This window comes from Hydra viridissima, unplaced genomic scaffold, assembly GCF_058129835.1.
Source record: "Hydra viridissima isolate aposymbiotic clone 2 unplaced genomic scaffold, HvirCarnegie_v1 scaffold_11, whole genome shotgun sequence".
In the NCBI taxonomy this organism is placed as follows: Eukaryota; Metazoa; Cnidaria; class Hydrozoa; order Anthoathecata; family Hydridae; genus Hydra; species Hydra viridissima.
Window position 1 is genome coordinate 8858766 of NW_028324310.1, and position 24445 is coordinate 8883210.

The 24445-nt window shown below is 29.2% G+C and overlaps 2 protein-coding genes across 6 annotated transcripts; one reads left to right on the forward strand and one right to left on the reverse strand.

Annotated features, from left to right (window-relative positions):
• Positions 1-66: 66 nt before the first annotated feature.
• On the reverse strand, positions 67-5098 carry LOC145191313 (uncharacterized). Its single transcript, XM_090065828.1, has 7 exons — positions 4397-5098; positions 3664-3757; positions 3173-3412; positions 2738-2861; positions 2205-2378; positions 789-1906; positions 67-575 (listed from the first exon to the last, which is right to left on the reverse strand). Exons 1-7 carry the CDS (start codon positions 4555-4557, stop codon positions 537-539), a joined length of 1950 nt encoding a protein of 649 aa, XP_089921954.1. The 5' UTR covers positions 4558-5098; the 3' UTR covers positions 67-536.
• Positions 5099-8512: 3414 nt separating this feature from the next.
• LOC145191155 (U2 small nuclear ribonucleoprotein auxiliary factor 35 kDa subunit-related protein 2-like) lies at positions 8513-22305 on the forward strand. Of its 5 annotated transcripts, none has more exons than XR_016444870.1 (16): positions 8513-8691; positions 10465-10556; positions 11349-11382; positions 12144-12206; positions 12579-12687; positions 12883-12957; positions 16741-16788; positions 17514-17636; positions 18110-18165; positions 18286-18406; positions 18949-19041; positions 19211-19266; positions 19362-19471; positions 19582-20894; positions 20984-21725; positions 21809-22305. XR_016444870.1 is itself a non-coding variant. In XM_090066361.1 (16 exons), the coding sequence occupies exons 1-16, from the start codon at positions 8573-8575 to the stop codon at positions 22071-22073; spliced, it is 1728 nt and encodes a 575-aa protein (XP_089922487.1). In that variant the 5' UTR covers positions 8514-8572; the 3' UTR covers positions 22074-22305. The 5 variants fall into 5 exon arrangements, 4 of the variants coding, with proteins under 4 accessions (XP_089922487.1, XP_089922489.1, XP_089922490.1 ...); XM_090066361.1 differs by having other exon boundaries at positions 8514-8691; positions 19582-19816; positions 21597-21725; XM_090066363.1 differs by lacking the exon at positions 8513-8691 and adding an exon at positions 8963-9253 and having other exon boundaries at positions 10463-10556; positions 19582-19816; positions 21597-21725.
• The last annotated feature ends 2140 nt before the right edge of the window (positions 22306-24445 follow it).

Genomic DNA, 24445 nt, shown 5'->3' on the forward strand with positions numbered 1-24445 from the left:
TAATTAAAGAGGGATGAAATTTTTCGTCGATCTTAATGTTTTTTCGTTCATCAGATACAGGAAATATTAGTGACCGATTTTTTAATCTACTTACTAAATAAAAATACAGGCAGAAAAGTATAAATTGCTAACAAAAAAACTAAAGTAAGAATATATAAAATTAATTCTCAAATATAATACAATCTTCCATATACAAGTTTAAGATTAAATACGCGAACAACGCAATCTTTTTTTTCTCCGTCCGATTATTGTCTTTAAGGGGTTTTTTTTTTTTTTCATTTTAATTTTCGAGAATGTTTTAAGAAAAAAAAATTATGAATATTGGCAGTCTATAAGACATTAAATGCAACATTAAAGCAAGAAGCATTTATAACAGTGAGTAATAGAAAAATAACTTTTAAAGTTTTAAAAACAATCAAAAAAAAAAATCTTTAATCTCTAAATAACGCACAATTTGTTTTAAATCACATTGAATTCTAGTACTAATTAAACTTTCGCTTTAAAATATTTGCTTGATCATAACGCAAAAGTCGAAGTTACATAAAGGGGTTCATGGATTTCGATGAAGGCTGAGGCTAAAAACATTCAATTAAAAAGAAAAAAAATTAAGAAATGTCTAAAATCTCAGAACATTTAAATACGTGTACACCATCTATAAAAAAATAAGCAAACAAAACTTTTAGCGAATAGATGTGGACACTTAAGATTGCGTGGCAGTTTAGTGCTAGAACATGATAAACACTAACAAATGAACAAAATTTCAGAGAAAAATTTGTTTAAATCTATACCTGCGGCCAAAACTGCTGATGTTGCTGAGCATTGCTTAATGATGAGAAATTTGATTGGTTACCTGGAGTTTGATTTTGATGATTAACTATCTGATTCTGGTTGAGAGAATGCTGTTGCTGTGAAAATTGGCTGTCAAACAGGCTTGATTGTGCATTTAAGTTAGTTTGAAAAGCTTTTGTTGTATTTACTTGAAACCCTTGGTTGTTAGAATGTCCTGGAAATGCACTTTGTTGATTCAAGTTGTTTGTAGTGTTTTTAAACTGGTTACCAGGATTTTGGTTAGTATTCCAGGTATTAAACTGACTAGATTGTCCGAATGGATCATTAGGTTGGATAATACTTCCACTATTAGAATAAGTGTTAGGCTGAGTTGAACTAGACATTGCACTTGAACCAAATGCATTCAGTTGTGACATAACATTCAAGTCTTTTTGTTGAGCCTTGAAAATATTTTGATTGTAAGCTGCAGGTTGGTTTCCAAAGGCTGTAGACTGATTTCCAAAGGTTGCAGGTTGGCTTGCAAAGGCTGCAGGTTGGCTTCCAAAGACTGCAGGTTGGCTTCCAAAGGCTGCAGGTTGGCTCCCAAAGGCTGCAGGTTGGCTCCCAAAGGTTGCAGGTTGGCTCCCAAAGGTTACAGGTTTGCTGCCCAAAGCAGCAGAATGACTTCCATAAACTGCAGGTTGGTTTCCAAAACTTGCAGATTGATTTCCAAAATTGGCTGATTGGCTTCCAAAACCTGCAGTTTGGTTAGGGAAACCATTTAAATTTTGCTGATTCAAAAACTGATATTGCTGTTGAAATTGACTTTGAGACTGAAAAACTTGGTTCTCATGAATTTGATTAGCAGAAAAATTGACAGAAGGATTTTGGGTTGAAACCTGTGTTTGTGTTAAAAATGGATTGGCTTTTGTCAGCTGCTGCTGAAGTTGCTGTTGCCCAACAATGGTACCAGCAGCACTTGCAGTTGATGACATGAATGGATTAGGCTGGGTGCCTAAACCCTTATTTTCAGAAGGCAAGCTACTAAAAATAGATGACCCAGTGAAACCAGCATGTGAATCATTGTCTTTAAAAAGATCTGTATTTGATAAAGCTGCATACTTATCAGAAGCAGGGGCTAAAAAAATATAAAAAGATAACCTTAGGTTATTGCACTGGCTGTATGCTTACTTGTGCATGTTTGGTGTATAAATTTATACAGTAAATATTTAACTTTTATGTAACCTTTTACATAAAAGTTAAATATTGACAAGAACAAAAAAACTAACAAAATACAAAAAACAAAATATAGAAATACAAGAAAATAAGTAAAAACAAGAAACAGTTCTACAGTAAAAGTTATTGGCATTTTAGAGATAAAAGCATAATTTGATTTAAAAACATTTTAAACAAGGAAGCTATTTGAAAAAACAAACCAGCTAAGTTCATTGGTTGTGAAGAAAAAAAGTCTCCTGTTGTTTGCTGTGATTGACCAGATGTATTGCTTGCAAAAAAATCAAAAGGTGCAGATAACGCACTTCCTGAATTGTTAGTAGCAAATTGATCTTGAGTAGTTGATGGATGATTATATATCCCAAATGAGTTTTGGTCTGTAAAAAAATCTTATAAATTTACCTTGTTCTGTATAATGAGTTAGAACAACAAAATTGCTTTGAACTGTAATAAAGAAAATGAAATCTGAAACAAGAAAACCCTAAAAATATTCTTAGTTTACTAATGATTTTTATATTAAGTTCAATTATTTTGTTTTTTAGCGTTTTATGCATCAGATTACTTATGATAGATGATTAAAATTATACTATATAAAATGCTCAATACTATAAATATTTAAAAATTAAAATTTCAAAAAATAAAAATAAAAATAACAATAAAAAAAAAAATCACATAATCACAAATAATCATACCAATTTAAAATATTTATGTGAAAAGGAGGAAAGCACAATCTTACTTGTACTTGAAATAGAAGCAGATGCACCAAATGGGTCACTTCCTAGATCTCCTAATAAATCTGAATTCTTTAATGCTGGAGATTGTGCAGGTTTGTTTAAGCTTGTAATTGAGGCAGCTCTTTGCTAAGAAAAGAAACATACTGCAAATATATACTTTGTCAGGAGGCATGAATAAAACTGGAATTTTATGAAAGCAAAAAAAATTACCTAAAGATTGGGAAAAAAATACCTTTAAACTAAAGTTAGGTTGTAAAATGAAAAAAATTGTGAGATGTGATGCTCATGAATATTAAGTAAAAAAATTTGTAATCTTTGTGTTTTTGGTGACAAGGCATAACACATCTAGAACTAGTATTAGTAAGTAGTTTTGCAATGGTAGTTATAGTTAGTCACTTACAAATATGCATATCAAAAACTCTACATTCACAACTTACAGATTTTTGCTCTTTTTGGGTAGACATTACCACTTGTGGTGCATTTTCACCTAAAAGTGATTTTAGGGGTTTGGCTTCTGGTTCTTGAAGTTCAGGCTCACGAACAACAGGCTGACTGCTATACCACATCTTTCTTTCATACTTACGACTAATAAGATCTTTTAATTTTTGCTCATCTCGTGTTTCTGGTTCTGGGGGAGAAGCAGAATTCCATAATGCTAGCCATATGCTACGACACACCTAAAGTTCAAAGAAAATTAATGGCTTTCATTTAGTTTTTTGTAAAAGTAAAAACTTTCAACTTATTGCATATCTAGCTGGTGGATTTTCTATTCTACCTATATATTAAATTTTAGAATTTTAAGATTATTCACTAACATCACGTTTTTAAATATACTGATATTTAGCCTAAAAAAACCTTTATCAAGAGAATACTCCATACATGTATGCACAAAATAAACACACTTGCATTTACACAAAAAAGATTTTACCTCATTTCCATGTTTTTGCAAAAAATCAATTTCTGGTGCGGTGAAGCTAGCCATAGATATTGATTTAACACGATGGGGTGGATTAATCCCTCTCCTAAATTCCAAATTTTCATACAGTAAATTACTACAGACCACATCTAACCATAGAGCCCAATATATAAGGAAACTTATATATTTGCAGTTGTCTTGATCCTCAGAGGTAGAGGAATATTGATAAGAAAGTAGGAGATAAATTTGTAAAAAGTGAAGAAAAAAGTAATAGGATAGTATACAAATGATCTCATAGTTGTAAAGAACACTAAGATGAGTGAAACCAGAAACTGGTTTGTTAATTGGATAGTGGGTATACCTCAAAACTAAATTTTGTTCATGACAGTTAAATGGATCTGTTTGTCTGACAGAAGCTCACTAGAAAAATCCTACCTCTGTACATTTCTACCCAGGGTATAGTAAGTAAGGCAACATAATGGGGTAGGTCGAAACAACTCAGTCTACTATAGATATCACTCTCCGTATATCACAGAGGTTACTGAAAAATGTGAAACCTAATATAAAAGCTGCTGAATCAGTATGGAGAAGATTATAAAGATTGCTTTACAAAAATAACAATAAACTATAGAAACATTTATACTTTTAGCCAAAATAAAAGGCTTGTATGTAAGTGTGTGTGCGTGTGTGTATAAAGCGATAATAAAAATTTTTGATCACAAATGTAACCAATATGTTCACATACAATAAACCACTGCATGAAGTGCAAACAAAGGCTCCAATTGTCATATTTACATATGTTGGTCCTCTTTGCCCACAATCAAAGCATCTTTTGTTGTGCTGTTCTGCTACTAATTGTCTTAGTATTTGCAGATGTCTGTCTTCCTGCTTTTTCTTGGAAGCCATCTTGAAATATTGATGAAGAAAAAACGGTGTAACGGCGTTCCATGGGTAAGAATATTATCTAAAAATAAAAAAATGCGCAATACCATTAGCCTTCACAGTTTGGATGTCTCGTTATGTCTTGACATCTTGTCACCTTGATAACTAGACCCCACCAATAACATTCATTACTTGAATAAATTCCGTCGTTTAATTAAAATGTACGCCTCAACAATTATTCCATTTAAATAAAAATCTATCTTCATGGTTTTGTTCACCCCTTGCATTTTTTCAATAAAGTATAGTGTTATATTAAATATCGCAGATCAAATAACAACAACTCCAAAGCATATTTCTAATTCGGTCAAGAAGCTGGATTAATATATAGCAAAGCAGCTATGATATCTTCATCTGACCTGAGACATGGACTTTGGGTTCAGTTAAATTTTGATAAGTAAAAAAAAAAATATTTGAGAAAAAAGAAATGGTTTTTTTTTACATATTTTTGAAATCAAGAAAAACACTTAATCGAACTTTGCAGTTTTGTTCAATACAAACACAGAACAGCATTGCTACAAGTTAAACAGGCTGTTAGTACTAATGATAAATAATTTACTTTAAAGTTGTAATAGCCAAATAGAAAAACAAAAGAAATTGTTTTTGCATGCACAATGATTATTCTATGTAAATAACAATTCATTGAAGATGCGTTATAAATTAATAGCAGGGTTGAATAGGAATTCATTTTTCCTGTGAAAAAACATTTGTGATGAGTTCTTTTCTATTTGTATAAAAGAGAAATAACTGTTTCACTCCTGTTAATGAAACAAACAGTATCGAAGATTGAGCCATTCACCACTTATTTCAAAAGAACATATGTATATATATTCAAAAAACACGCTAAACTTCAAATCCCTAAATTTTCATGGCCTTCCCTCTTTTAGTTACATTTAACAAAAAATAACACAAAAAAAGTTTAAATAAGTTTAGTAAAACTTTGATGACATTTTGTAAATAAATTGCAATAACAAAATATAATGAATATATTGGTATTAAAAATCTGTTTTTATTTATACAAAAATACATAATATTTGTTATATGGATAGTGGCTACTAAATCTTTTTTTCATCAAAGAAACCTCCGTTTCTTATAATAACTGCCTCACAAAATCTTGCCACTCTTAATGTCACTTTTTTCAGTACAGCCGTTTTTTGATTCTACCAGGCATCTGTTGAAAGTCCCAAATATTATTTATAACTTCGGATTTTTTAGTCAAACTCTTCTTACAGCAACTCTATGGAGTACAAATCCGGGATTTGAGGCGGCAATATCATATTTTTAGCAAGCCCTCGCGTTCTTTTTTTTATATATATATATATATTTTTCCCATATACTATTGCAATATGTTTTGAGTCATTATATTGTTGCAGAACAAAGCCATTCTCAATTAAATGTAGCCCTAATGGAGTTGAATTATTCCTCAAAATTACTCTATAACCCTACTTCTTCAACATGACATGGATCCTTGTGTTTTTATAAGTCCCATTTGATGAGAAACATCCTTAGACCATAATTGAGCTACCAGGTGTTTTGCTGTTGGAGGAATACAGGATGGTATCTTTTTTTTTTCAGATGTATACCATACACATACTTGTCTATTTAAGCAAAAGACCTGAAACTAAGATTCATCTGTTCAAAGGACCTTAGACAAATCAGGCTCCAATCCCAATACATCTTTGCCTTCGTTAATCTCTTTATGCAATTTATTTTCTTTGGCAGAGGTTTTTTTACAACAACGCATCTATTTAGATTAGCATATTAAAGGCATCGTTTTACAGTCATTAAATAGACTTCTGCGTTTTGGACGTCGTTAAATTCAACTTCTATCTGAGGAGCAGTCAAGCACCTATTTCACTTAAAAATAACTTTTTTGCGTAAAACATCTGCCTTAGATGTTACTGAAGTCCTTCCTGATCTTGACAGGCCACTGAAAGTACCATGGGAAGAAGATCTCTTTAAAACCTCTTGATCTCGTTTGTAGGTATAGCAGCCGAGAGAAATTTCGGGCCCCTGGGAAGTTTTCTTAAGGGGCCCTCATTATGATCAATTATATACCCAGGACCAAAAGAAGCGTGCTCTGGGCATTGAAAAGTAAAAATAAAAGTTAATCAAATCTTTTAAAAGTCAAAACTATTTAAATCTTTTGAAAATTATTTTAAAAAATTTGTTTGTACACTCACGGGGCTCCGGGAATCTTCCCCGTCCACCCCCTCCCCCCCCCACCCCCTCTCTGCGGCAATGTTTGTAGGATATTTTTCAGTTTTTTTTGCTATTTGTCTAATATTGCACTTCTCTTTGATATTTTTATCTACTTTGATTTTATTATACTTCTAAAAGTATGTATGATAATATATTATATCATTTAAGAAATTGAAATTTTTAAAGAAATTTTAATATATTATCTGTTAACTAAACCTTTTTTTTCCAAAAAACTTTTATTAATTATTTAGATAAAGAAACGACACAAAATATGAAAGTGTTAATACCAAAAATTAACACAAATGTGCATATAGTATAGTTTGTTATATTATTGTATAAAACTTAGCTTCAGCATTTAAATATTTTAAATATATTTAGAAATTTTGCAAGAAGTGTTTAAACTGAATAAAATAATATTTTCTTTCTCTGTTTGAATAAATCACAGACTATAACTTTTGATCGGTAATGTTCTTAGCAAGAGTGCCTTGAAGACTATATGATGGCTACTTTCAGTATCGTCAGACTTTCCATTTCATATTCAACTAAAACCTTCATCAAAGTAGGTTATTTAACGGACAGCTTTTTTAATTTGCTGTGAGTTACGCCTTAACATATACCTGAACATTTAAAATGCAGATGTCACAGAGCACATTTTCCTCGTGGTTTGTAATTCTAAAACTTTTTACAGAATATCCATATTTTGAAACAGTAAGTAGCTTTAGCCATCGCATGATATGTCGCCCCAGGTTTTTTAAACTTCATTTGACGGAAACCCAAAAAGATTGTTACTAATTCAAAAAACTCCATATAATCAGCCCTGGGTTGGGTATTTTAAAACCGCAAAAGTGATGATATTATATACAACTTGCTTCAGTGCATTATCAGCTGTTTTATGTGAAGTATGCGTTATACTTAGCCACGTTTAACTGTGACGAGTGACGCGTTTAAAGAATAAGACATTTGGCGACAAGAACATGTTCGCATTAATTGCAATATGGACATTGACGATTAATGTTTAACTAACTATAAAATTCCTGATTTACATTTGTACATAATGAAGTATTTTTTTGTTAAAAAGATAAAGAAAATGTGTTTAATCGTAAGATAACATCGTAAGATAAAGAAAATAAGTATTACATTTTTTTTTTTTGAATTTTGTATTTATTACTTTTTATTTCTATATATTATGTTTTATGCAGGTTTTGAAGTATATATTCAGATAATAACAAGGGTATTTAGAGATGTTATAAAAAGCATAATAATGACCATAGAAAAATTTTCAAAAGGCCAATTTTATAAAAAGTCAGGAAAGTCTTGGAAATAGAAATGATTCATTAGTTTTTCAGTCATCAGTGGTTTCATTGAAGATTTATCCACTGTTCAAGTGATTTGGTAGCGATAATTTTATATTGATAATATGATACAAATTTTTTCATTGTTTTCATTTTATTTCCTGAATTCCTTAATTTGATAAATTAAGGATTGTGAGTCTTTCTCCGCAGTATTCTTCAAAAAGGAATTATAACACATGAAGAATGGCAAAACTAGGCAAGATCTTTATTTTTTAATTAAAAAAATAATCTTTAGAAACTCCCAGAAAAAACATGCTTATTTTTGCGCTTTTTTTAATATTTCCTTCTTAGATTAATCTCTTCCCCCTTTCTCTACCCAAAGAGGATGTTTGTTAAGAGTAAAGAACAGACCGGAATAAAACCTATTCAACTTCTCGCTAAAACCCGAGATACTAAACAGTCACGTTTACCGTAATGGAGTTACTGTTATGGATGATGATCCAATAACTGTTTCATCAGCTGAAAATTTAGCAACTATTTCTCTTTCTCTTCACAATTCACCAGCATCAGCTTCTAAGATATCTACTATTGTTACTAAAAAATTAAGGTGATTTTTCGAGATTTTGTGGATTTTTCATCTTAGTTTTGGCATTTGGTAAACCATCCTATTTTATTACCGATATAAGCTATTTTTTTAATTGAATAGTGTTAACAATTGTTCACACTGATATTAAATTATATTTATTAAACCCATATAATTATAGTTGTTATCAAAGGATTCATAATGTATAATATAACAGACGTGTATATAACAATTCATATTAATATTATAATTTCTTAAAGGGGCACAAACTGAATTAATATTTTAAAAAATAATTACATTGAGTCAGAATCCTTATCGCTTTTTTAAAAAAAAAAACTACACTATCTGATGTTGAATGGAATGGGCATGTGCCTCAAATAATAACAAAAGTATTACTTTGCGATATAAAGATACTTTTCAGGTTGTTTATAAAGATTTCCATCTAAAATCAAAGGAGTATAAAGATTTGGAACAAGGTATCTTTGAAGAAGGAAATAAAAAATCAAGGAACAAAGTTATTTTGGGCAAATATTCAGTGGAAACTTGTGAAAAGTCTGCTGTATGCAACATTATCTAGTTGTAAACAATATCTTTTCATTGTATGGTATATTATAAATATGGCATTTAATCCTTAAAAATAAAATACCTTTAGCTTGTGATACTGTTCTTACTCTTTTCAGTATAAATTTAACTGGTCACGTTAACTAGTCAATAGAAAATAATTTTTTTTTCCCTTTATTCAGTTTAGTTTTGATAAGAGTTAATTAAGCAATAATTATCCTCCTGACATGAATTAAATTTATAAGTAATTTTTCCTACTTTCTTATGAGTGATGTTGAATTCTGGTACAAATTTGTGTTATAAAAATGAAAATTCAAATTTTCTCCTTATTCTTGTAAAGAAAACTGAGTGATATTTTTTAAAAAGATCATGAGGTTTTTTTTATTTTTAAATTTAAAAAACCTGGTTTGCTTTTGTTGTAAGCAGTTTCAGTATTGTAATTTTTCTAATAGCATTATGCACTTAAATTTTATATACTGAAGTTACTCTAAGTATAAAATAAAGTAAGTTTTAAAATATTGCTTTAAAGTAAGTTGTATAGAAATTCCTTTAAACTAATTTTCTTAAAAATCTAGTTATGTAGGTAATTTATTTTAGATACTCTTTAAGAATCTTCTTAATAAGTATATGAAAAGTTTTCAATTTTACTAATTGATATTAAAAGATTAAAAAAGTTTAGAAAAATAATCACATGGTTTAAATGTATGATTACAAATTAGCTTTCATAAACTTATCATAAATTTTCATTAATTTTAAAGGTTATGCATCATTAAAAGATCAGTTTGTGATTAAAACTGTTTTTTCACTAGTTTTGATGCAAGTAATCTAGTGAAATCAAAACATGATCAAATAACTTTTTTGAAATTCCTATTTATTCCCAATAACGGAAGATAGTAGCTCAGTTTGTTAGGAAATGAAGCCAACCTTTAGCTCTTTGTTTAATCATACTTTTTAAAAGATTTTGTGACAAAAGCCAAAATTAATTACAACAGAATACACACCAAAGCACAAATTAAAAAAGAATATTCATAAGTCAATCAAAAAGCAGGGCTCCATGTCTCCATTATGGCCTTTGAACTATGGTAGTTAACATGCCATCAATTTTTTCAGCAAAGTACTGCAAGATATCTTAACAATAATTTAGTTAACTGTTAACAACAAATTTTTCTTTTTTTTAAAGTTATTAATGCTTTAATTTTTCTTTAAAAATTTTACCTTGACTATTCCCTTTCACAGCCATAAGCAGTGGAGAAGGCATTTGAAAAAAATGAGAAGACGAGACATGAGGCAAGATTATGCAAGAAAAAAAGAAAAAGAAGAGGCAGAAGGTATAATTTCATTGAGTCTACCCTGATTGTTTGACAGTTGTTTGAATATCAGTTGCAATAGTCAGTTATTTAGCACCACATTAGATGATTTATTTTTTTTTTTATACTAAATTATACTTTATATAATAATGATTACAATTCTAGACACATGAAAGTTAGAAAAAACGGCTACATTTACATTCTTTGAGTTGATTTGTAGGTGACTTTTAGGTAGCCTAATTTCTATGGTGGCATAAGTAAAGTTGGTTAGCAAATTTTTAATAATTGAATACCACAGAGTATTCTTTTCATTGTTAATTATAGTTCACATGTTGTCTAAATATTTGATTGTTATGAATGATCAGTGTATTATTTTAAATTCTCAAGATTACTGATCAAATGTTAATACTTTATGAAGTATTAATCTTCATAAAGTAAAAAAAAGTAAAAAATAAATAAAATCATAATCATTTCATGTAAATAAAGGTTCCTCAATGATAAACTTAGTAGAGAGTTTCATGCCACTGAAAGTTTATTATAACTTTATATATTTTCAGTTCATAATAGGAAAACTTCTAAAATTTCTTTGTATGTCTTTGTATGTATATTTTTAGAAGTTACATATAGCTAAACATGAGATAAATTTTTTAGCATGACTCACATAGTTAAAAGTAAAATTTTAATTCAATTATTGTATGATATGATTTTCAACCTGAGCATCAGCTCATCCAAGGCAAATTTAAAGTACTCTATTAATTAGTTTAAAATTACATTTTAAAACTACATTTAGGTTTATTTTCTTTTTTTTTTTAGAGGAACGAAAAAAGGCAGAGGATGACTACTATAAGTATTTTTTGTTTATTATTCTTTTTAATTTATGCTAAAATATTGTACTGATAAAAGTCTCTAATTACAGTTTCATTTTAAAACGTGCTATTAACTAAACCCTTTAAAAGATACTCATTGTTGACTATCATATACCATATACTCAGTAATGAGTGTTTATTAATCAGTGACATTTGTTAGTACAATGACCTTAGATTTCTTCACATATGTTTAATTATTTAAATGTATAGAAAATTTTTATTGACTGAAAAACTGGTTTTAGAAAGCCTTTATTGCAATAAAATGTTTGCCTGATGTTGTTTGATATACTTATATTATCAAATTGTAAGATGGATTTATCAAAGAATTCAGTTTATGTATTACTAAACTAGCCTGAGTATGAAGAAACATTGAAAAAAAAACTCTGTGATAATAAAATGTAAATATTTTGGATTAATTCCAATGTCTTTGCTGTAAAAATGCATGAAATGAGGTATAGAATTCTGATAAATTTCTAATAATGAGGTTTTTTTATTGTAGTTTGAACCTTGCAACTTACTTATTGATATTTAAGGGTTGATCATATCTTTATGATTTTCTAAGATTTAGAGTTGTTATATTGTGAGATAAATGTTAGAGGTAAATTTTAGGCTTCATATACAATAATATTTAGCTGTAAGATGATATTTTAAGTGATACTCTGAAGTTGTTTTAATATGTATTAGTTTTGTTGATTATGCCCATGGTGCAGTTAATTATCTAACAACTATTGATTACACCTAGGGTGCAGTTAAAAGTTGAAGCAAAAAGAAAGGAAGAAGAAGAAAAAGAGAATGAGCTAAAGCGGTATGTTTAAATGATATTTTAAATTTGTGAGAAATATTTGTACAAGTAGATGTCTAGAATTTATAATTTGTGGTTTATAATTTTTGCTTTGTTTATATGTTTGGATTGCTTTTTTAATTTAATTGCTATTACTTATTACACGTTGTTAATTTCTATATTTAAGTAGATTTAATACTGCTCAATTAAAAAAGTATGTGCTCATGGTGTTTAGAATCTAAACTAAATTAATTAAACTAAAATTAAAAACTAAATAAAAATTAAACTAAACTAATTAAAATTGGTACCTGTATTTATGACTCTCACCTGCATTGTTTTGGTCCATATATGATTCTTATTTTTATATTAAAAAAATAATTTAAAATTCTTATACAGTGAAAAGGATCATCAAGATTGGATGGTAAGAGAAAAAGATGCTATTGTTGAAATAAAAAAGAAAAGAGAAGAAGAGGAAGAGAAATTGAAAATCAAAGAGGAAAGAGAGGTTTGGTTTTTACTAAAATAAGTTATATAAAAAGTGGGTACATAAGTTTCTGAAAATAACCTATGACTTCTAACTGTATCTCTTAACTTTACTTCCATAAGAAAAATGTTAAAAGTTTTGATATTTAAAAAAAAACAAAAAAAAACTACAGAAACGATTGTTAGTTTGTTTGAGTTTTGTCTAATATGTTCATAGCAAAAAATTAAACAAGAATGGGAAGAGAAGGAAATAGCTGAGAAAGAAGCAAAGGATCGTCAAGAGGAAAAAGATGTAAGTTATATTTTTAGTTCTTTACTGTCTTTTTTGTGCCAAAAATCAAAGCCAAAATAACAAAGCATTTAGATTCTTAAAATATATTAACTATAATAGTATGACATTTAGAATTCAGTTTAGTAAATTTTGGTATAACAACAAGCCACAAATTAAGTATTTTTAGAAACTTTTAAAACTTTTTCATAACACAACTCCTAAAATAAAAGAACAATCTAGGTTTGCTTATAATTTGTTCTCTAAAATTTTAAATGCAACAGTGGTTAATCTGACAACTATTGTTTTATCTTAAGATTCTTCTGAGAATTGTGTGTACTGAGGTGTGCAATATTTTTGGAGAGTATAATTTGTACTCAAAGAAAATATCAGACCTATTTAACTAAGATAATTTTCATAGCTGTTTTTTTAAGTATTTTTCTGGCTTTTGATCAAGAAATTGTTTTCAGTGGAGGAAACAGGTCATCAACTGATATGGATCTGCATTTTCTTTGACATGCTGATGGCAGCATAAAGAATATGCTGTTTTATAACAATTTCCTGCTTAAATACCTTGTTTTGTGTATTTTTTTCTTATAATAAAAATTTTTTGGCTTGGTAAATTGTTTTCCTGGTTAAATTCCTTTAGGGTAAAGTATGATACATTTTTTTTTAAGTTGTAAGTATATATATACTTACACAAATGGGTATGCATTCTTTTATACTTGCTTGAATGCATGCATGCATGCATGCATGCATACGTACATACATACATACATACATACATACATACATACATACATACATACATACATACATACATACATACATACATACATACATACATACATACATACATACATACATACATACATACATACATACATACATACATACATACATACATATGACTTTAGATGTTGATAATTCAACTGTAGTGAAGATATTTAAAGTCAAAAATTTTTGAAGAATAACAAGTGAAGAGTTTTAACTTGTTATTCTTCAAAGATTATTGCTAAAAATGATTTTCACTTAAATCAAATTTTTCTGACTTTCAAAGCTGCATATTTGTAAGTACTTGCATAAAGTCACAAGAGTTGTTGGTTTTAAAAGTGACTGATAGTTTACTTTACCACATTCTTTATACATATATATTATGGAGTATGTACTTATATCCATGTCTTGGTCTGAAAATCATTACTCCCATGAACTATTGTTATTGCTTTTGTTATTTGAGATTTTTACTTTTAAACTAATTTTGCAGATAAACAATGATTAAAAAAATAATTATTAAAGAATAAATATTTTAAAATACAAAAAAATTGCTAATATGTTTGTTGGATGGTATACATGTTTGCTTGGCAGCATAAGAGATCTCAAGATGGATGGTATCTTTTCAGTGCTAAATTTTTGTTTTTTAATAAATCCAACTGTCTTTGTTTAACAGCGGGTGGAGCGGGTGGATTGAGACAATTTTTTTTTGCCACACTTTTAAATATCGTGGAATTGTTTGTAACTATTTAAATCATGCATTAATGATTTGTAATCATTTAAATCATGTATTAATGATTTGTAATCATTTAAATCATGCATTAACAGGGTTGGTCAGGAAAGGTGTGCAATCGCATTCAAATCTTGACCATGTATACAATATTTAGTTGCGACAACTTGCCCATAGCTTCATAGATGTTTTTATTTTTTGAAATGTTCTCAAAACATCTTAAGAGTCGTGGCCAAGTTTTCGCAAATAAGTATTTTATGTGTGGTCAAGATTAGAGTGTAATCGCACACCTTTCCCAACCAAACCTGCATTAATGATTTGAAAAAATTCAAATAAAAATCTATCTTAGTTTTCAAGAAAGAAAAAATTTTAAGAATAAACAAAAACTTTCTTCTATAAAATCCACATGCTACAGATGTTATTGTGGTAAATCATTTCAAGTAAGAAGGTTATGAAATGGCTACTATTTACTATAATATCAAGAGAACACCTTTAAAGCCAAAGATATTAAACAACAACATAAAGGCTTTCAATATTTTGAAAGAGTTGCATAAAAATAAGGTTGGTGTAAGTTTGCATAAACTAGCACGAAATTTTTCATTAAGTCACAACCATTTGTCATTAACTCAGCTCAAGCAGATGTTCATTATAAAACACATGGAAAAAAAACCTAAATACAATGAAAAATTGGCTCAAAAGTCAAAAAAACCTATTTTGAAAGCTGGTAAATCATCTATGTGGGTCAGATAATATGATTTTTATGGATGATGAAAAGTATTTCATATTCGATTGTGATAGAATACCCAGTAATGATAGATTTTACACATATAATATAGTAATGATAGATTTTACACTGATAATAATATACACAGATAATACATGCCCAGATGAAGTGAGATACAAATGTATAGAGAAATATCTGAAGCACATGCTTGTATTTTGAGGTATTTGTGCAATCAGTCAATGCTCCAGCAATAAATCAGGCCATATATCTTGGAGAATGTTTGATAAAAAGGCTTAAGCCATTTATTGATAAGTATCACAGCAATGGAAAAATCTATTTTGGCCAAATTTAGCAATTACCCATTATGCTACAAAGATCTTATGCAGGTTAGATGATGTTAGTTATGTACCTCATTACATAAACCTGCCATATCTTCCTCCAGCAAGACCAATTGAAAACTTTTGGGGAGGTTCTGCTCAAAAAGTGTATGAGGGAGGATGGATGGCATACTGAAAGGCATACAGTTGATGTTGTGAATCAGGTAAAAGAATTTGATGATATTTTTTTACAAGACATTATGATAGGGATCAAGGGAAAATTGCGCAAAGTTGCTGGTAATGGTGTGCTAATCAAATTAGAAACATTGAAATTTAAATAACTGTTAATAAGTAATAATCACCTAAAATTTCAAATAAAGAGCTTTGATTGTTATAAAATTAAATGACTTTGAAATTTGTCTCAATCTACCCATTCCACTTGTTAAATTTTGTAAGGTTTTTTTTACTTCAATTCATTTTTAAATCTGAACATTGTAATAAAATGTTATTCGCTTGTATTTAGTCTATAGGCTATATATTAAAATAACAGCTCAAACAGAGAAACCAATTTAGATTACAAATAGGTGGGGTTATAAGTGAAGCATTAATTTATTTGTTACCATTCACTTATATGTCATGTTTTAAAAAGACAAAGAAACTAAAAGTTTCTTATTTTTTCTGATATTTTATCTCTTTCATTTAATTTCTTTAGATTTTGTAGCAAAACTAAATAGCTCATAAAACCTTTTTTTAAAATCAAAAACTGTAAACTATATTGAGTTACAAATAGCCCTAAGATATAAAGAGTAATGGTATTCAAGGGTAATGGTACAACAGTGACTTTGCAAAATAAAGACACAATTCTTCAATTCCTACAAATGATGTTTACTTCTTTATTATTGCATTTTAATTATTTTATGCATAAATTTATATGTATGTATATATGTATGTATGTATGTATGTATGTATGTATGTATGTATGTATGTATGTATGTATGTATGTATGTATGTATGTATGTATGTATGTATGTATGTATGTATGTATGTATGTATGTATGAATGTACTCTTACATATATATTTTTACTCTTTGTAATTACTTGCAGTGCTAGTTTCTTTAACTTAGGATAAAAATAGTAAATAATAATTGAACGGGCAAAAAGTGACACCAACCATCTAATTGCAAGGCAAAAATGGCAAACTGTTCTCTGTTTTTATTTGCCTGATTTTTTAAGTAACAACTGTTGAAATTTGAATTCTTATTTAGGAACTGTTAAACAAGGAAATGAACAATTTGAAGCATCAGCAGTCACATGTAATATTCTTTTCCTTTTTATTATTTTTCTCATTATACTCTGGTATTTTTTTTTTATTTTATAATTTTTTTTTTTTGTTTTTGTTTTTTTTCTATTTATAATTTCATTACTTTCAAAATTAGCTGTTAAATAAAATAAAAAAAATAATAAAATATAAAGTAAGCTAAAACTTGGAATGCCTGGTAGAATCAACATTTGTTGCTGGTGGTGGTGTTATGTTAGAAGAGACACTGCAAATAAAATTCATATAAAACTGTTACCAGATTTTTATCTCTTGGTCTGGATTTTCAACTTTTTAAGTGAAACTATCCACATTAATTATGAAAGTAAGTTTATTATTGGAAAGTCTTAAGTAAAATTAAAATACTAGAGGACTCATCGAAATTAAATTATTGACCAACTGTGTAAACTTATCAAATAGAATTTTATAAACCACTCAAATGTTGAATTGGCTAACTGTTTCATTGATAAAATGCTAAACATTTTTAAAAGATAAACATATAAAGTTTCATATTTTTATTAAGATTGCTTAATTACTATTTACTATTTTTACAATGAGAAAAAGAGTGTCTCTTAAAATGTAAAAATGGATGATTTCTCAAATGTTAGATTTTAAATGTGCAAATGTATAATATCTCATTTTAATGACCTTTTTTATATCTTAGTTCAGATTTTTAATTGGCTTTTGAAATTTAAGACTAAATATAAAACTTTTAATTCACAGTCAAACCCTGAACAACCTCGCACTGCCGGTTATCAAGACAGATACAACCCAGAAGCCTTCAATCAAAATCTTGCTCCAACAAATTGGAATAATGTGCCTTCAGATTTGTTTGGAACAGAAATGGTAAAACTAAATATTCTTTATAATCATGATATTTTCATTTTAATGTATGTGTTGTGTAGATTTCTATGTATTAAAGTTTGTATAAAATGAGTCACCTACTGTTGATAACACCTGAAGAAAAGCACTTAAATATCTCTAAAAATACTTTATTGTAACTTCTATATTAATTTCAAAACCATTAAGTCAAAACTAATATCTACACATGGTACAGGTTTGGCAAAATTTGGAAATTATCTTTACAGGCACTAAAATACTCCAGCTATGTGTTCAAAGGCTTTAAAATTCACAGTATTTTTTAATTAAAAATACTTTAAAAAGAAGGAGTAAATTCCTTGTATAGCCCAAACAATACAGATTAGAATATTTAAAGCCCAGCATTGATTAGGTTAAAGTATTTCCTAGATTTGATTTAAACATTTTTTAAGTTTAGCTTGTTTATTTTAAACATATTTTAAAGGTAAAGAGTATTTTAGGACCCTCGCAATTGTAAGTTCTACATTAAAACTGGTGCTTGTCGTTTTGGTCCAAGGTAATGTTTACAATGCTAAATCTTTTTAGCTCTTTCTATGATTTCTTGTTTTTGTTTTCTTTTGACACAAATATCCTTTTGCATTCTTGCATAAAAACTAATATATCAGTTTTGTTTTAGATGTTCAAGAATACATTTAAAGTTTGAAAACAGTCCCACCATTTTGATCCAAAATTTTTTTTCTGATGCACGCTTAGCCATACCAATGTTGAATGAGAAAGGCAATGACTTTGGATTAGAGGTATAATTTTATTCTTTTACTATAGTTGAACCAATTCTATTATGAAATGTACTTTTGTTTGATTGTGACATCTTTTACCTTCATTACAATCTTAGTTCTGGTAAAATGCACCTTTGGTTAAAGAACGGCCAAATATTGTTATAGAAAAGGTGCTTAAAAACATGTTCAACTGCATAGAGCTCTTGTAGCTCTATTCTGTGCTTATTTTTATATTGCAAAATTGTTCAAGAAAGAAGGCACCCATTAAACAATTACTTTATGTTTAATAACTTTTTCAGTTAATAATCTGTATATATTTATTAAACTCTGTATACCTTAAAAGCATTAAGAAAATGAAGTTAAATTTTATCAGAGGGTCATAGTAATTTATAAATTAAAATATTCAGAGGTGGAAGATGTGAACCCAAAGCATATTATTCTAGGGGGTTGGGGAGTGTACAGCAATGCTCAAGCTTTAACAAAAATAATTATGATATTTGTTAATTATTTGTGAAAATTTTCTGTAAGAAAAAAAAACAGAAATTTTAATTTTATTGCTTTAGTATGATGAAGTAGATTTGATTCATGAATTTGAGAAATTTTATGATGATGTTATTGGGGAGTTTCGAGCTGCAGGGACTGTTGTAATGTTTAAGGTAATATATTTCTTCTATTGAATCTTTTTTAAAAATTTGTTTTTGATGTGTTTTGTAAATTAGTGTTCTCATAAATGAATGAGTGTCTCAGTGTTAGTGCTTTTTTAAAAAAATAGCATTCAAAAAATCATTCTGATTTTATCCTTTCTTTGTTCTCTAATTAATATAGTGTTGTCAAAACTATGTTCCGCATTTAAGAGGAAATGTTTATGTACAATATCAAGAGTAAGTTTTTTTTTTTAGAAAATTGTTATCTTTTTCCATGATATAAAAATTCTGTTGTAGTGATTTTTAAAATACTTTTTTCTTATTTTTTTCAGCCATAATGGTGCCATGAGAGCTCTTAAAATGTTTAATGGTCGGTGGTATGCAGGAAGACAACTATCAGTAGAACTTTCTCCTGTTACAAATTGGAAATCGTCAATTTGTGGTAAGTTCATTTTAAATTAGAAAATTTTTTTAAATGCTGATAATTTTTCATTCAGTGATAATAATTCTGATTTTCAGTTTTAAGACTTGCTTTACTTGCATTTACATTAGGATTATTTGACAAGCGGTTGTGTCCGCGTGGCAAAGCTTGCAACTTTCTACATGTTTTTCGAAATCCAGGAAATGCTTATTCTGTTCCTAATCGTACTGATTTTGACCCTGAGCGTGCCACAAAAACCGGTGGTTATGATCCAAAGTTTGTTAACCCAAATCATCCTGTTTTTGCATATTATAGTAAAAGAGATAGTGGTTATGGATATAGGAGGGAAGATGCACTGAAGCATGAGTAAGTGGGATTAAGATTATAAGTAAATCTCAATTTCTAAATAATTATAAATGCATATAAGAAGTTTGAATTGCTTTTAAATGTAGGAATAATCATGATTGTGTGTGCGTATGTGTTTACAGCTGTTTCAAAAAAATAGTAATGACTGAAAATTACAGGCTTTTCAGTTTTTTACAATTTATGAATAAAATTAATTTTCAGATTCTTTAATAGTAAATACTTTTTCTTTCTGTAAAATCTAAAAATTATTATAAATTAACTTTTAAATTGGGCCGTAAGAAGATATTTGATATAATCAACCTTAAAAGCAATTGTTAAATGGCCTTTGAAAAAATGGTGCAACTTGTGTTTTTACTAAAGCATAATTGCTCTTTTTGGTTTTGCTAGCAGCTTGGAACCTTGGTATGCTTTACAGAAAAAATCAATATTTGGGCTTTTTCCTCATAGTCATCTCTTGGGTGAGGTTCTTCCATGAGTGATTTTCAAAAATTAATCATCTATGCTCAAAGATCAGAAGTATGTGCATCAAATATTTCATCAAAGGCTATGTGATGAGACTTCTGAGGAGATGTGTTTAATGATAGAAAACTGTATTTTTGAAGATGGGAAACTGTCTACTTTTCTCAATTTTTATGGTTTTTGATGCATCACTCATCACAATATCAAAAAAGAGAATTTTTTGAAATTATTCTGGAAATTTCAAAATGGCCTTCAAGATAAAACTCCAAATTTGAATTAAATACTATGACAAGTTGACAACATGACAATTAATGCTACAGCTGATATTGGGGAAGTGCTGAACCTTAAATGACCTTAGGTGACTTCTCCAATCTGTATCAAATTTCAAATATAATAGTTAGATAAAGTAGAACAAATTTAAACTTGTAGAGGCTGGTTCTTAATACCTAGAATTTTTTTTTTTTTTTTTACAAATTGCATAGCTTCTTAAAGTCGCCCGATCTTTCGTTTTTACAACTCGTAAGGAATTAGAAGACAATGATGGTGGTTTTTGTAAATTTACAAAACATAAAAAGCACGAGGAACTTTCTGACTGCACCATAACACCTGAGTTGATTCAGTAAGTTCAGACTATTGTCAACAAGAACCCCCTAAAGGCTGTTAGACAAAATATACTGATGAGAAAAGCAGGTTTTGCTTTTTTTTTAGACGAAAAAATCTTTGACCAAGAACAAAAGGTGAACAGAAGAAATGACAGATGGCTATGTGCTGACCTTTTCGAAGTTCCAACAGTTATGCAAACAAAATTTCCAACATCTGTTGTGATTTTGGGGCTTTGAACAATAAGAGGTTTGTTGTGCTACTTCTTTCAAGAAGGACTAAGGAGTCAATTTTGCTGCTTACATTGAAGTATTGAGTACTGTTGTTAAGCTATAGATCGATAGAGTAAAAATTGGAAGGCCCTACATTTTTCAAAAAGACTCTGCACAATCACATAAAGTTCAAAACACTCAAGAAAACTTTGGTTGGTGGACGATTTTTATGATTACATTACCTCAAACTTGTGGCCTCAAAACACTTCAGACCTGCATCCTTTGGATTATTATATGTGGAGCGTCATTGAGAGAGATGTTAATAAACTTCCCCACAGCACCAAAGGTTCTCTGAAAGCATCCATTGTCTCAGTAATATAGATAACCATCCATGGGCAACATAGATAACCATCTATGACGTGTCTGAAATCGTTTTAGGTCTCGAATCGAAGCTGTCATTGAAACAAAGACGGATTTCATTCATTTCACTACTTTTTTATTTATTTCAGTTATTCTTCTAAATCAAGCTCATCATCACATAGGCGAAGTGCTTGGGATAGTACAAGATCACGATCACGCTCTCGAGATAGAGATAGAGATTATAAGAAGAAAAGTAAAAGATCTCGGTCAAGATCAAGGTTAACTTTTGTTTTGAAGTTTTTAATGACAACTTCCAGGTTAAAATTTATTTTTATTTAAACTCTAAAATTTTTTCTTCAAGGTCTCGCTCACGTTCATCTCGTTCTCACAGTCGGAGTAGGTCACGCTCCAGAAGACACAAGCGTAGCCACAGTCGTTCCAGAACACGCTCAAGATCTCGATCAAGGTCTCGGAGTAAAGAGCATAAACGCTCTCGAAGAGATTCAAGAGGACATTCTAAGAGCTCAAATAGTAGCAGAGAATCAAATCGAAGTAAACGAAGCAAAAGAGCCTCAAATTCTAGTACATCAACAGAGTGGTCTGATTTAAGTGACGATCCAGTTTAGGCTTCTATTTGGCGCATTAACTGTGTACTCCAGTGGAGTCAGGCGTGTTAATCAAGTAGCATCAAAACCCGAGTTTAAAATAGAAGGATGCTGAATACTTCATATGTAAAATTATCGTAGATACGTTTGTCTCTTTAATTTGAAGATTATTATTTAATGAGATTTTTTGCCGCTGAGAAATGGCGAAAAATGTTCTCAAAAATGTTTAAAACCAATATATTTTTAAACTTTTTTTTTTTTTTTTTTTGAGCTAAACTGAGATGTTTGTACGTATCACACTCTTTCCCTGGTAACTAAGGCTATGCTTATGTTTATTTTTAACATTGAAACAAAATCCCCAGTGTTTTCTCAAGTTAAATGCCAACTTTTAGCCGCTGTTTAGCTCTAACCTCCTGAACATAGTATACTTTATGTGCGTCTTATTTTCTTCTATTTAACTGTAATTCGCAATCACCTTCAGCAATGTCGTTACTTTATTGCACAACGTCATTACAAGTTTTTCGATCATATTTTGATTAATCCTTTCAATCATTACCAAATCTTTCCTTATTTAGCTTTGTGTAGTAAATGTAGATACCAGATCTGGTTTACAGGTTAGAAAACTATGGATTTTCTGTCATATTACGTTGTTAATAGTTGATCAACAAAAACAACTCTTTGCGTTGAAATTTTAAGTTTTCTCATGGCCTACTTAAATACACGGCCTTCTTTTCTGCTTAAATCGAAAAAAAATAGAAGGCCAGTTTAAAAAACGTATATTCTGTAGGATGGACAAACTTTCTTAACATATTTTAATTATTGCGCTATAAATTTTAAATAAGTATATCCGGCATAGGATAAAAACTTCAGCGTTTTCTATATCTTCACATCAACTAAACCTCATATACTTGATTATAGCTTCTTTTTATAAATAGATAGTAATTATGGTTAATAAATGCTGTGTTGTTGGTTGTACCTCCAATTATCTAGGTGGTGAAGTAGTTCCAGTTTTCAGTTTTCCAAAAGATGATGATTTAAGAAAGTTATGGATTAGATTTGTAAATAGAAATTTCTGGACTGTCACAAAATCATCTGTGATCTGTTTAAAACACTTTGAGAAAAAGTTTGTACATAAAGGAGCATCAGAAAAACGATTTCGTTTGCTGTATAACCTAAAGCCTGTTCCTACAATATACCCTGCTAGCATAGCAACTGCTTCTCTTCCAGTTATATCTGGACCAAGAAAATCACCAGCTAAAAGAATATTTCAAGAAGATGAATATCAGAAATTTTTATTAAAAGATATTATTAAAGATGTTGATTCCCTTTCAGCTGCTGATTCACCAGCAGGATATTTATTTTCAAAATTTGATGATTGTGTTGTGTTCCATAGAATTATTCAAAATGAACTACACATACCTGAAGTTGCTGAGTCTATTCGTATCGACAAAAATTTACATGTCCAACTTTTTTATAAAAATCTTCCAGTTTCCTTACCATCATGGTTCAGAGTAACCCACCAATGTATGTTAAAAAGAAGGAGTATGCTGGAAAATCTCAATTCACATTTTAGTACAGAAAAAGAAAAGTTGTCTTCTATTCTTGAAGAACTCAAAAGTCACCAAATAAAAAAAAAACAAATTTATTCTTCAAATGTTCTTCAATTTGCATTAATGTTGCGGTACACTTCACTGCAAACTTATCATTTACTGCTGAAGGAATTCCCACTCCCATCTATATCTTTGTTAGGCAAGCTTAAATCAGGTGAAATAGATTCTATGAAAGTTTTGAAGTTGCTACATGAAAATGGGAACTTATCGAAAGATCTTATAATAATTTTTGATGAAATGTATTTGCAACAATGTGCTGAATATTCTGGTGGCAATGTTATTGGGATTAGTGAGGAAAATGAATGTTATAGAAGCATTGTCTCTTTCATGGTAGTTGGTTTGAAAGAAAGTATCTCCTGTATTGTCAAAGCAATTCCAATTGTAAAATTGAACAGTGACTGGTTAAAGTCTGAAATTCTTAACCTGATTCAATTTTTAATAAAAAATAATTTTAATGTTCGAGGTGTTGTTTGTGACAATCACGCTTCAAATGTTTCTTCTTTTACAAAATTACTTGATACGCATGGTGAAAAAAAAGATGGTTTGTTTATTAATGTACTATCACAAAAAGTTTACTTATTCTTTGACACAGTGCATCTGATTAAAAATATTCGAAACAACTTACTTAATAAAAAAAGATTAATTTTTCCAGAATTTAATTTTTCAGCTTTCAAAGATGAAATTCATGTTCAATCAGGAGAAATATCATGGAAAATATTTCATGATTTATTAGAAAAGGACAGTCTGTTGGATGCAAGTTTAAAAAAAGCACCAAATATAAAT

Bases quoted from the DNA above. Each gene is read 5' to 3' on its own strand.
- LOC145191155 (XM_090066361.1), top strand. From the start codon at position 8,573: ATGGATGATGATCCAATAACTGTTTCATCAGCTGAAAATTTAGCAACT. The intron at 10,557-11,348 runs GTATAATTTCAT...TTTTTTTTTTAG, and splicing joins AGAAAAAGAAGAGGCAGAAG to AGGAACGAAAAAAGGCAGAG. The intron at 19,042-19,210 runs GTAATATATTTC...TAATTAATATAG, and splicing joins GGACTGTTGTAATGTTTAAG to TGTTGTCAAAACTATGTTCC.
- LOC145191313 (XM_090065828.1), bottom strand. From the start codon at position 4,557: ATGGCTTCCAAGAAAAAGCAGGAAGACAGACATCTGCAAATACTAAGA. The intron at 3,758-4,396 runs GTATGTGAACAT...TTTGGAATTTAG, and splicing joins ACTTCATGCAGTGGTTTATT to GAGAGGGATTAATCCACCCC. The intron at 1,907-2,204 runs GTTTGTTTTTTC...ATATTTTTTTAG, and splicing joins ACAACCAATGAACTTAGCTG to CCCCTGCTTCTGATAAGTAT.